Raw genomic sequence first — 13,122 nt, forward strand, 5'->3', positions numbered from 1 at the left:
ACTCTATACTATACACATATATTTTAAGATTTTAACCAAGTCCCGGTAAATGTTTTAAGATTCTATATTACATTAGTAATGGAATGTCTTTAGAAGTTAGAATATTCATTGATTTAGTTGATTCACAAGAAGTATTCATAAGCTGAGCCAACAAACACAACACCTGTCTCTCTTATCTTTCTTCTCTTCACACTTTCTAAACAAACTGGATTCATATACCCTGATCAATAATAAAAAAAAAACGAAATACTGTAAAAAGAAAAAGAGTGATGGTTAGTAACATAGGATAAATAAATTAAACTTATTTAAATAATTCTTGTTTACATAATCGCTTTTTAGAATAATCGATTATATGTGACAATCAATCATTATATTTGGAATGTATGAAAAAAAAGAAATTATTTAACTTGGTAAAAAAATTATTATAATTCAAAAACAATATTTTTGCTTATAAGTTGTTTTTTGAGCAAAACAACAACAACAACAACAACAAAGCCTTGTCTCACTAAGTGGAGTCGGCTACATGAATCAAACGATGCTATTGTGCTCTGTCTTTTTCTTTTCCTGTTTTCCAAACATGCTCTTATCCAATCATTTTTCATATATTTTTTTAAAAAATTAATTAAATAGCATTGGATTGTAATAAACTAATAATATATATACAGTAGCATATACTTGGCATGGATTACATGACAAATCCATAAGAATTGCATGCCAAAGTAGTAGTCTCATCTAAGATTCAAGGTATCCAAGTTTAACCTCAAACCTAATTCATACCTTCCTTCAATAACGAGAATAGAATAATTACTTACTAATGTGCATGCCAGAATAGTATAAAATAACAATGGCAGCACAATAGAGCAATATCTTCTTTCTAACAAGCAAATATGGCGCACAATACATCCTCTGATTCTGATAATGAAATTATCACAACACAGTCAAAGATCTTTCCCCATGGAAAATCAATACATGAAGTTCTTGGAGGAGGAAAAGGTACTTGTTACTTTTGATTCATGTTGGAGAATATAATAATAAGAAACAAAAGGAAAGGGATAAAAAAGTACACGCTTCATAATTGATAATAAAATATTACAAAGCCATGTGTGTTTTACTGTTTTCACCTGTGTCATGTGAGATGCAAAAGTAATTAATCTTTTTTTTTCTAATTATTTCTTGTAGTTGAATGAATTGATTATATTATTTGGTTGCTGAATTTTCAGTGGCAGATGTGTTATTATGGAAAGATAGAAATGTATCAGCTGCAATTTTGGTTGGGATTACAGCTATTTGGTTTCTGTTTGAGGTTGTTGAGTACAATTTCGTGACACTTATTTCTCACATTTCCATCACCACAATGCTAGTACTCTACATATGGTCCACGGTTGCTGATATCTTTAAATGGTAACCATTTTGACTTGAGTCATAGTATATATCAGACTAAATTCTTATAGTGGTCTCTGAGATTCACAACTTTCACTATTTTAGTCTTTCATATTCAAAATTTGCTATACTGATGATTCCGAGATCCAGCTTCAGGCATCAATATCAATTCTTAGACTCTTTTCGACGTTGAATCAATAAACAAAATGCTGAGCTAGTTTTGACTTGCCACACTAGACACATGACTAAATGACATTTTTCGTTATAGTTCTTAACTAAGGCAAAAGCAAAGTTGTTTTGGAGAATGGAGATATAATGATTTGCACATTATATAAACTCTTTTTTCTCTTTTCGTTTTTGCCTTGTTTAAGTGACAAAATAAAATGATGCTAATGTCGAACGTGGCAAGTCAGAGCCAACTTATCACTTAGTTCGTTGATTCAGTACTAAAAAAAATTCAGAAACCAATATAGTTCTAAAAATGAATTTCAGAGACCAGTATAAATAATTTTAAATCTAAAGAACTAAGATAATGAAAACTGTAAATTTGAGGACTACTTTATTACTCAACAATAAATTGATCTTCATTAATTTCACTAGTTATAGTTATAGAGCATTACTTTTATATAATGTCTCCAAATAATTTAAAAATTAATATGTTAAAAGAAGAATGCTAGGGTAAGCAATTTTTGTGATTTGTAGCTATCAAATAGCTATCAAGATAGTTTTAATGATGTAAGATTGGTGTGAGATTTCATCCAATGGCTCACTTTTCTTTGCTGGTTACATGCTGGCCAGAATTTAACAAAGTTGCTGGTCCCCTAGACTTTTCCATGTTAAAAAACTGATATATCTGGCACGTGGTGATACACAGGAACGGTCCCAAGATTCCGGAAACTATTTTGAAAGATTCTTTCTTTGAAGATCTAGCTTTCAATTTGCAGAGAAGATTTTACCAGCTATTACAAGTGCTCTTCCACATTTCATGTGGAACAGACCTACCACGATTTCTTCTAGTATGCTAATAATGATTATCCTTTTATGCACTTGAATTCTTAACCAAAACCAAATTAAATATCTAACTTGTAAATAAAATTTTCAGATTATCATCTCCCTCTATATATTATCAGAAATTGGAAACTACTTCAGCTTTATCAATCTGCTATACATTGGTTAGAACTCAACTCCTACACTTGGTTTCTTTGTCAAGATATTTGATACTGCAGAATAAGTGCATTAATTTTTGTCTTTTCATGTTTATGATTCACAAGGTTCTATCTGCATCCAAACACTGCCAATTGTATATGATAGATATGAGGAAGAAATTAGGAATTTGGCTGAACATATCATGATAGATATTAGGAGGAAATATAGAAGGTTTCAGAAGACATATCTGAACAAAATTCCCAGAGGACCGGTCAAGGAAAAGAAGATCAAATAAAATTACAATCCGACCATACTTTATAAACTGGATCAAAAAATGTCATCATCATTCTCATGTATAGTGTTGTTATGTATCCATATATGTATATAGAAATTCCCTTAAGAATAATGTAAGGGACTAGGATCACAACACTGTCGCAGTTTCCAAGATCAACTAACAATAACCATATTTAGTCCTCATTTATTTAAGTCTCCAGTTAAAGTGAAAAACATTGAACTAGTTGCCGCTTCCCAAGTATAAAAATAAATGTCTTTATTCGTTAAGCTTATTTATGAGAGTGGCAATTAAAACATGTGTGCCAATTTTAAACTCTAGTTGGAATTAAAGTACTAACCATTTAGACTCGCATCACATGATTTGTGTGTGAAAAACTGCAAGCCATACTAATTAGTTTCCACTACCATAATTTTTAATTTCATGACGAGAACAATGGAGCACTAAGGTCCAGTAATCACATTTATACTTTTTCTAGAGCAAAACTCCTTCAATTATTATGCTTTTTTTTTTTTTGGTTTTCCACGGTATCCCCCAACTCGACAGGCTAAGGACTAATCCGTCGCGGTACTGAGCTCCATTTAAGGGTTTGCCGCTGGCCAATGAGTTGCTGCATGCACAAGGCGGGATTCGAACCCCCGACACTTGCTTAAGCAGACTAGTGAGCTAACCACTAGACCAACTCAACTTGGTTTTACTTTGTATGGAGACTCGAACCCGCAACCTCTTAATTGAGTATGGGGAGACTATCTTATTTGAGTTATTGCTTATGCTAATCAACTGTATAATAGAGACACGTTTTAGGCCCAACTTTTGTACCAATATTGAAAGGTGTTAACTGTTACGTGTCAGTGCAATGCATCAAACCTATAAAAGTCAAGCTAACAATGTGCTTTGTTTTTTTCCTTCTTTTGTATAAAAATACCGTTATTAAAAAAAAGTTGCCAGAATTATGTTGTAAGTCAAGATGGCCGAGTTGGTCTAAGGCGCCAGTTTCAGGTACTGGTCCGAAAGGGCATGGGTTCGAATCCCATTCTTGACAACGTATTTTTACTTATTTCAAAGACAGTAACAAATCCTATGAAGAACCACCACGTTTTACTTTAGAAATTTAAAGCCCACTCGGATTTGTAAGCGCGAAGATTTCCATTTTAGATATGATAATACACCATGTTTTAATATCGATACATCTAAAGCCTACGACTCTACTCTTGTTTTGGCTTCATAGTTCATAGTTCATACACAATTTGGTTTAACGTCATCAAAAATATCACCTGAATCAATGTCAAAATATAAAGAATGCTCCGGAAACATCCCATTCTATAATCCTGCTTTTGTCAGAACATACAACTATACATTGTGTATCATGTCCTCACGCGAAACAGACACAAATCACACAACATTCAACAACTAACAGAAACTCAACAAGGTTTAACCACGCATCTCCAACATGGTTGCTGAGGAGAGCGCATGCTAGAATATGAACAAAGGTTACCATTGGCAGGCTTTCCGTCATGCTTCTCAAGAAATAATGTTTCGTTTGTCTTATTTTATGCTCCCTATTTCCACATTTCACACCAGCTGCTTTTGGAAGAGTGCATTAAAAACAATTCAACATAAGAGATTAGGGACTTCGTTCAAAATGAGTCAGTGATGTTTAGGTCAATGTCGGCCATCCCAAGTAATAGACACGAACTCAAATGATTGCTCAGTTACTATGTGATCCGAAGTCATAAGCGATGGCGATATGTTTAGATATCACAGGTGCTTTTTCAAAAAATAAAATATTATTGCAATATTGAGCGCCTTGAACGGAACGGTAAAAGATTGGTCACCTGCTGCTGCTGTTTTTTATTCATTCATGATTTATTCATGTTCCCTAATCAAGGTTTGGTGCACTTGAATTCCCAGTAACTTGATCGGATCTAAACCGTAGAAAAAGGCGTTTAAAAGTAAACCAAGTCAAATTCTGTTTGCATTTAGCCTTGGTATTGACTATCCATTGCGCTTCGGCAACCACCAATCAATGTCCCAATGGCTTCTACAGAAACAAAGCTAGCACTGATAATCTTTGCCAAATTATTCTTCTTTTCGAGTAACACTTTTAGTTTAGGTATTCATTGTGCAATTCAAATAATTGAACAGCTACTAAGTAATTTTTAGTCAGTATCCAAGTGACCGTCAGTTGTATTTATTTACACAAAAACATTTTATTGGTGAAAAAGCAAACAAAACTTTGAAGCATGATAAAAATCAATTACTTAGCATACAACACCTGCTAAAGGTAACTTATCGGCGATGCCTATCTCTAAATATCAAAGATACGACTAAAGAACAGCTCACTGCACTGAATCTCCCACCGTTATGGCGTACTTGGAGAATCAAATGTTACAACCTCAGCCCACCATGCGGAAAAGGCTATTGCCGCAACTTTGGCTCACAATATAACTCTGGTGTAAAAAGGAAAGATCATAATCACAGAAGTAAGTAGAATGGGAGCAGTAACAAATTAAGGCGGGTGAAAGGTGGGTCCGAAATTCGTACATCAGACCTGAAGAACCTCAAGCAGGCACCTGATTAGATTCTTGCAATCTCTTGATCGACTTCGCTCGCAACCTCTCCATGAAAGCAGGATTGGCTTGGAGCCTTCCCTTCACGTATGAAGCCCGTGCATCATCCACCAGTTTGTTAGCTTTGCCAGCCTCCTCAATGAGATTGAGAAGAGTTCTTAAGCAGTCCTTTCTGTTTTCTTCCCGATGTTCAAACCTTCAAAATACAGAAAGGATTCCATACACAAATCACAAAATTGAACGAAATAGTCTATGAATGAAAATTATAGGTATAACACTTTACCTCTCGCTGGTAATTGTAAGCTCGTCTTTTCCTGGATGATATCGTTTCCCTACCAATTCTCTCAGCCGGCGAAACTGGTACTTTGAGAGTCCGAGCTCCTTCACAGTTACAGATAGTTTCACTTTCCTGTTCTTTGGATGCCAAGCATCACCACCAGGTGCAAAGACTACCCGTGTCTGCCACCGGAGAATTGGGCCTTCGCCAGGTGGGTCATCTAAATCCTTTTTCTTGTCTGGCACAGCTGTACCATCGAAATTTGCGGCCTCCTGTTTTTCCATTATCTTCATGTACTCCGCAACCATCTCATCCTCAAACTTCTTAAACTGTTCATAAGCTTCTTCGGGTTCCAGCTCTCCTCTCTCACACATGTCCCCAAGCTCATTAAATTTTATTTCCACCTTCTTTTTTATCTCATCTATATAAAATTTCACACCAAAACGAGAAATGAAAAAGCAGCATAATCAGCAAACATAAGCCACCCAATGTCGAATTTGAAAACTAAATTTTAACTCAAAAAATGCAAAGATAATAACAGAAAAGGCACAAGCAAGAAAATAAGAATTGGTGCCTACAGAATTATTGCCTTTCACACTGCACATTGGAGTTATTACTTATTACCAACCTATTTATAATAGCCCTGAATGTAATTAACACTGCACACTAAACTCCCTCATACTCTTAATAATTTTTAGAGCACTAGAGAGAATGAATGATGTATTAATCAGCACAATTTCTAAACAAGAATCGGCGGCATACCGGGGAGAAGTTTGTCCCAGCTGAGCATATCCTCGAGAATCTCTTCACACTCCTTGGTGTCCCTAAGGATGCCATGCTTGACCCCATCCTCAACGATCTCATCCCACTTCTTCTCGTCCATGTTGAAGAACTCATCCTTGACCATCCTCTTCATGACGATATCCCTGGCATTGTAGAGGTCATCGATCTCCTCATCAGTCTCCACTAGGTCCTCGAAATCGTCCTCGAAATCCTGGTCATCGACGTCATCGATGGGCTCCATACGAAGGCTGTCCATGAGCTCGTCGTCGGTGTCCTCGTGCTTCCCGGAGAGCTTCCGCAGCATGATTGCCTCCATGATGGACGGAAGAACCTGGTTATCGCCCTTGAAGTAACTCACCATCAACTCTTTCAGCTCTGCCAGAACCGAAAAGAATGCATAAATATACAGATTCATTTGGTGGATTTAGAGAGGGAAATGATTGAAAGGGGGCTTTGTGTACCTTTGTTGCTGACGTCCTTGATATCGAGGGCGGCGTCGTTTTTGGTTTCATTGGAGGAGTCGTTGGTGTCGGAGGAGAAGAGCCTGAGTCGGGGGCGGGTTGCGGCGGCGAAAGGAGAGGGGAGTGAGGTCGTGGAGGAAGAAGAAGGAGGAGGGGGGCGGAGGAGAAGGTTGCGAGAGAAGAGGGAAGCACTTCGGAGAAGGGTGCGTCTCATGGCGGTGTCTAGGGTTTCACTTTCACTGTCTTTTCTTCTTCTTCTTTTTATTTAATTTAATTTGTTAAGAATTCATGCGAGTATAATGTAACCATGTTTTTTATTTCAAGGAAATATTATTGCAATATTGCATAGACTTATCAAAATTTACTTTATTGTCAGTGCCTCTAATATAACTATTAACAAAGTCAAAGCGTCATCAGTTAAAACTTAAAACCATAAAATATCACGATTAAAAAAAAAAAAAGATGAATGTTGCATTATTTGATGTTTCAGTAGTCATTACAGGGCATATACCAACTAGCCAACTATATTTTGATGTTTAGTTCGACATTTTTTCAGCAGCCATTAAGGTGCACGGCACTTGTTATAAACATAAACGTATCAAGAACAAGATCATGACCCCCTCTCCCCCAAAAGTATGTATCAGTTTGTTGTGGCTAATTTCCTCATTTTAATATATATAAAAGAATAAGATATGAATATTTCAATTCAACCTCGCAATTTCCAACCTATCCTTATCCAGTTATCCTATTTACATTCTAACTGCTTTATCATATCACCAACTCATATTTTACAAAATGAATAACAAAATCATGATTGACCCCAATGACACCATAAAGAACACATTTAGTCTAACCCTCCTCCATTGGTCGTTTCCCTCTTGAGTCCGATGATTCCGCAACTCCCGAGTTTGTTCTTGTTCTTGTTCTAGTTGCAGTTGGAGTAGTAGCACTAGTAGCAGTAACACTGGTTGTGTTGCTACTTGAATCAGAAGTCTGAGAATCCGAGGCACCGGAGGTACCAGGAGTGGCGGAGGACAATCCAGTATGCTGCCTGGGTCGTCTCCTGTATCTGGAACCAGGCACACCCGGTCTGGTAGGTTCTTCCATGTGGCCTGGCTTCCTAGACAGCATTACCACAACGCGCCTCATGTCGGGTCGTAGCTTTGGGTCGCCCTGAGTACACAGCAGACCAAGCTGAATGCACATTGCTACTTGTTCTGCTTCCATTGTGGATGCTAACACGGAATCCACAATTTCCAAGTTCCTCCCCTTCTTGTGCAGCTTGTATGTCTAGAATCAGACACAAAATAGACATCATTTAGAGTTGTTATGCAAATTCTAATTCATTTTTAGATATCCCTTATTGCTTTGTGACTGAAATAAATTTGTGAATTTAGCATGTAGTAGTGTCACTATTTCCTTTCTCTTGGGGTAACCTTACAACCAATCGATCATAACTTCTTTTTCTTTCTATGAATAAAGTAGCTTTATTATCAACGATTCTAGATGGAATCAGATTATGTATCCATGAGGTAAGGGAGCAGTTTGTGGCGTTGGGGTTTGGTTTAAATTCTTTTTAGAAAAGATGTGATGGTGATTGGTGATGGGGTTATGAGTCAATCTCCGAATCAATGTTATTGAATTAACTAAATAATTTTAAAATAACGAAAGATCTCCAAAACTCTATTGAAAAGTCAAGAAACGTCTACCTGTGTTTATTGATTATTATTGTTTTTATATAGTTTGGTGATTAAGAAAAGGATACACAATACCTAAACCGTGAGAAAATATAAGTGAAGGAGAATGAGGCATCAATTGTTAGTTACCCAATCAAGTAGATTCTGTGCATCCACATCCAAATTAAAGTTAGAGTTTCGTTGGCCACTGATCAACTCCAACACCAACACTCCATAGCTAAATACATCAGCCTTGGCGGACAGCTGTCCATGCATTACGTACTCAGGTGCCATATAACCACTGTGATATTATCACCAAATTATTATGACTCTACCAAAACACAAACATCTAATTATGTTCTATAACCTTAGGAGAAAAATATATGCATACTTAGTCATAGTACTAGTTTTGATATTTGACTTCAATATGGTGTTGATGTACAAGGGACGAAAGAGTTGTGGTTAGACTTACTTGGTTCCAGCGACACGAGTATTGACCTGGCTCTGATCTTCGGGGAAGAGACGGGCCATGCCAAAGTCTGCGATCTTCGGCTGCCATTTGTCATCGAGCAAGATGTTACTGGCCTTGATGTCGCGGTGGATGATGCAATGGTGACAGTCTTCGTGAAGATAAAGCAACCCCTTTGCCACCCCTGTTATTATCCCCAGCCTCCTTTTCCAATCTAGCTCCCCCCTCTTGTGCACCTCTGTATTCATTCATTCAATTTAATTTTTTATCTTCATATTTTCTCTTGGAACAAGTCAACAACATACAAAAATGCTTCTCACAATATTGATCTGATTAATGAATCAAATTTATGGTTTCTTTTTCTTTGTTGATAAGTGTCTCATAACACGAAATATAAATACAGTGAAACAAGATCTGTCTCAATCTACACCACCTCTTAATTTGTTAGTGAGTAAAAAATGAAATAATATATTGGAATATAGACATTTTCTAATATTTTTCTATTTCTATCGCAAAACAATTTGCAAATACATAGACCATATAATTATAAATGCATTGTGTTGGTTTGAGAGAGAGAAAAATGAGAAAGGATTGACCCCACAACTTATTTATTTTGCCTTGAGTCTTGAATGGCTTTTCCACCCCAAAAAGAATGCTAGAAACTAGAAAGCTTTTGGGTTTGGGAAGTTTCACTTTGTCCTTCTTATAATGGGAAGCCATAAATGGTTAAGCACCATCATTGAAAAGGAAAAAAGAAGCTGATTAGGAAGGTTCATCAGAGATAATTAAGGATTTGTCATGGCTTTGCTAAGGAGGAGTTTTGAAACAATCTCTTTGACTACACAAGCCAATTTAAGGATGAAGTTTATTTATTTGATATCAAAGTCAGTCCTGAGTGCAGTCACTATCACAATAGAAAACTAATTTTACATTTTAATCGTCCACGTTGTTGGTATAGCTGAAAAGTCAGGACCTCTGCATTAAAAAATGGAGGGGAAGAAGATGGAGCAGCTTATTATAAGCAAAATTGGTTTGAAACTTTTAACACTAGGAAAAAGGGTAAATATGGAAATTCGCATTCCAAAGTCAGCTGAAGAAAATGAAATTTTGGGTTGAATGAAAACCACCAATTATCTTAGTTCAGACTATCAATTATAAAAACCAAATTAATTTGAAACGCTTATTTTATTAGTATTGTGTATCCAACAAGTAACAAAAACAGAAAACATGTTCCACAAGCAATCCTAACTACATAGATCCTCTTAGGAAAATATGAATGGTGTTCTTCCTTCCATGTGATTTCATTGAAGAGAATAAGGATTGGTAATAATGGAAGGGGGAAGTACTTACTGAACAGAAGCTTGTCAAGGCTCTCATGAGGAACATACTCATAGACAAGAAGCTTCTCTCCGCCATGGGCACAATAGCCCAACAAATTCACCACATTCCGGTGCTGTACACGAGCCAATAATTTGGCCTCATTCATGAACTCTTTCTTCCCTTGATTTGAAGTGTGTGATAGCTTTTTTACTGCAACCTCTCTCCCGTCACTCAGCTTCCCCTGCAAGTGATGAAAGTTTGATGAAAAATCAAAAACAGATTATTTAGAAAAGTTCTTAGATTTTATATGTTCTTTCTTTACCGTGTAAAACAAAAAGGAACCACCTTTTTTATGCGGGGCTTCCCAAAAAGGGGGGAAAATGAGAAATTCTAGGGATCAGAAGTGATTCTTTGTGAAAATTCCAAAATTGAAGAGCCTATTCCTGAATTCATGATCAGAAAACATGTACCTTTACTTTAACCAATTGAAAGCTTTCTCAGTATTCTCTCATCCATTTTCCCTTGCAACCAAAGACAAAAAGAAACACTAACAAAATTGGTGATTATGGCTCACCTTATAAACGGGTCCAAAGCCTCCCTCACCAAGCTTATTCAGAGCACTGAAATTCTTGGTAGCTGCAACTAACGTTTCATAGGAAAAGACCTTCTGCTCCTGCGCAGCCATTTGCTTTATTTCAGCTTCATTGCTTCGCTCTGATTAAAAAAAAAAAACAACACAGAAGAAGAACACAACCCTAGTATAATCAGACGAGAGCACATCAAGAAGAAGATATAATTCAGATCAATGGGGGAAAAAAAGAGGTTGGGATTTAGTTGGAATACCTTTATTGGAACCGAATTTAATGTGTTTGATGAGATTATGAAGAAAACTGTGGGACGACTTGTCCTTATCCTTGTCCATGACGGAATTCTATGATTCGAAAGATGAGCCCATGAAACAAAGGAAGCAAAGTTGCAATCTTTTTTGTGAACAGGAAATTGGGTTTGTGAGGAAATGGAGATGAAGTGGGAGCTTGAGAATATAAAAGAAGGGAAGAGAGATTTGAAATGATGAATACGAAACCTGAGTTGTTATTACTTCTTAGTTCTTAGTGATTAGTTTTCTTTTTCTTTTTCTTTTTGGGGTCTTATTATTAGTTTGGTTTTTAGAGAAAGAAAAGCTCATAAATATGTATGGACAATGGAGAAGAGAGAACAGAGAACAGAAGCGAGTGTGTTCATATTGACCAGGTGACGCCTCCTTGACTCTCTTCATATTGAGAAAGAAAAGTCAAAATCAAATATCAACCAAAAATTTCATTTTCTCTATGGAAAGGGAGAGGGATGCTAAAACATTTTTGTAGCATCTCCAAACCATATACATTACATTATTTATTCACTCCTGTTAGGTGTCCAAGTCTTTTTCGCAATCAAATTTAATTAAGTTAGCTTAAATCTAATAAAAATTACTTTTATTATACGTAAGATGTACATACGTATTTTACTAATATGAACATATCTTTTTTTGTTTTTGTATTTTTTCTTCTTTTTGTATATTTTTTTTATTGTCGTTTTTTTATTGTTGCTATTATTATTGTATTTTTTTCTCTTCTTATTTCTAATAATTTTACAGCATTAATTTTTTTTATTTCTCTTAAAAGAGTGAAACAAAAATAATTATAAAAAAATGAAAGAAAAAAAAGAAAAAAAGAAAAATTTTAAATTATGCAGAACTTATTAGAATAAAAATACATCGAAATTTGTTAATAAATACACATAAATTTCTTAGTTTTTACACTGAAATTTTGTTACAAAAGCACAAAAATATCTTTTTTAATGCTGTATTTTTTTACTTTTTTTATTTTCATTATTTAATTCTTTTTTTAGTTGAACGAATGAAAGTTTATCATCTTTCTAGTAATTTTGCAGTATTATGTATTTTTTATTCTTCTTGATTTGATTTTTTTTTTTTATTATTCTTATTAAGAGGTAAAGCAAGAAGAAACTTAAGAAGAACAAGATAAATAAGAAAAAAAGGATAATAATGAAAAAGAAGAAGAAATAGCAGAACATGAGAAAGAGAAAAATGAAGAATTTTAAATTATGTAGAACTTATCAGAATAAAAATATACCGAAATTTTTTAACAAATACACATAAATTTTTTAGTTTTTATACCGAAATTATTTAATGATTATGACACACAAACTTAGTTCGAAAACAAGCACGCAAACAATACCGAATTATGAACAAAAATATATTCAAATTAATTTTGGATTAGACAACGTCATTAATATGATAAAAATTTAACAATAACGATAGTAATAATGACGATATAATGATAACAATGATGATGATAATAGAGAAGGAGGAGAAGGAAAACGAATGAAAAGAAGAAATCAAATGAAAAAAAGAAAAGAGGAGAAGGAGAAGGTAGTGATGATGGTAGTCGATGATAACGAAAAAAAAAAGGAAAAAAATAACAATTGAAATGTCAGTAAGAGGAGGAGGAGGAAAAGGAGGAGGAGGAAAACAAAGAAAAAAAAGGAAAAAGGGAAGGAAACGGAAGAAGAAAGAGGAAGAGGAGGAGAAGGATAATGAAACGAAAAAGGAGAAGTGGAAGGAAACGGAGAAGGAAAAACAGCGTGATTTGAAAAGTGGTTATAACAAATTGGTTGGATTTAGTTAAGTATTTTGCTTGAATGTAGAGCTAGTAAGACAGTAAAAGAAAATCTAAGTGATTAACAAAT

General features: G+C 35.2%; 3 protein-coding genes and 1 non-coding gene across 5 annotated transcripts; 2 read left to right on the plus strand and 2 right to left on the minus strand.

Moving 5' to 3' along the window:
* LOC107632070 (reticulon-like protein B9) lies at positions 650-3,099 on the plus strand. The gene is made up of 5 exons (XM_016335707.2): positions 650-993; positions 1,221-1,401; positions 2,255-2,396; positions 2,483-2,552; positions 2,652-3,099. Exons 1-5 carry the CDS (start codon positions 888-890, stop codon positions 2,819-2,821), a joined length of 669 nt encoding a protein of 222 aa, XP_016191193.1. The 5' UTR covers positions 650-887; the 3' UTR covers positions 2,822-3,099.
* Positions 3,780-3,860, plus strand: TRNAL-CAG. Its single transcript has one exon. It is a non-coding gene; the product is annotated as a tRNA-Leu (tRNA).
* LOC107632069 lies at positions 4,956-7,284 on the minus strand. 2 transcript variants are annotated; one of them, XM_016335706.2, is made up of 5 exons: positions 6,910-7,284; positions 6,428-6,823; positions 5,672-6,086; positions 5,363-5,584; positions 4,956-5,268 (listed from the first exon to the last, which is right to left on the minus strand). In XM_016335706.2, exons 1-4 carry the CDS (start codon positions 7,121-7,123, stop codon positions 5,380-5,382), a joined length of 1,230 nt encoding a protein of 409 aa, XP_016191192.1. In that variant the 5' UTR covers positions 7,124-7,284; the 3' UTR covers positions 4,956-5,268; positions 5,363-5,379. The 2 variants fall into 2 exon arrangements, with proteins under 2 accessions (XP_016191192.1, XP_016191191.1); XM_016335705.2 differs by having other exon boundaries at positions 4,956-5,584.
* On the minus strand, positions 7,406-11,695 carry LOC107632067 (putative receptor-like protein kinase At4g00960). Its single transcript, XM_016335704.2, has 6 exons — positions 11,218-11,695; positions 10,949-11,088; positions 10,405-10,615; positions 9,058-9,292; positions 8,736-8,886; positions 7,406-8,199 (listed from the first exon to the last, which is right to left on the minus strand). The coding sequence occupies exons 1-6, from the start codon at positions 11,294-11,296 to the stop codon at positions 7,759-7,761; spliced, it is 1,257 nt and encodes a 418-aa protein (XP_016191190.1). The 5' UTR covers positions 11,297-11,695; the 3' UTR covers positions 7,406-7,758.

Source organism: Arachis ipaensis, chromosome B03, assembly GCF_000816755.2.
Source record: "Arachis ipaensis cultivar K30076 chromosome B03, Araip1.1, whole genome shotgun sequence".
Lineage (NCBI taxonomy): Eukaryota > Viridiplantae > Streptophyta > Magnoliopsida > Fabales > Fabaceae > Arachis > Arachis ipaensis.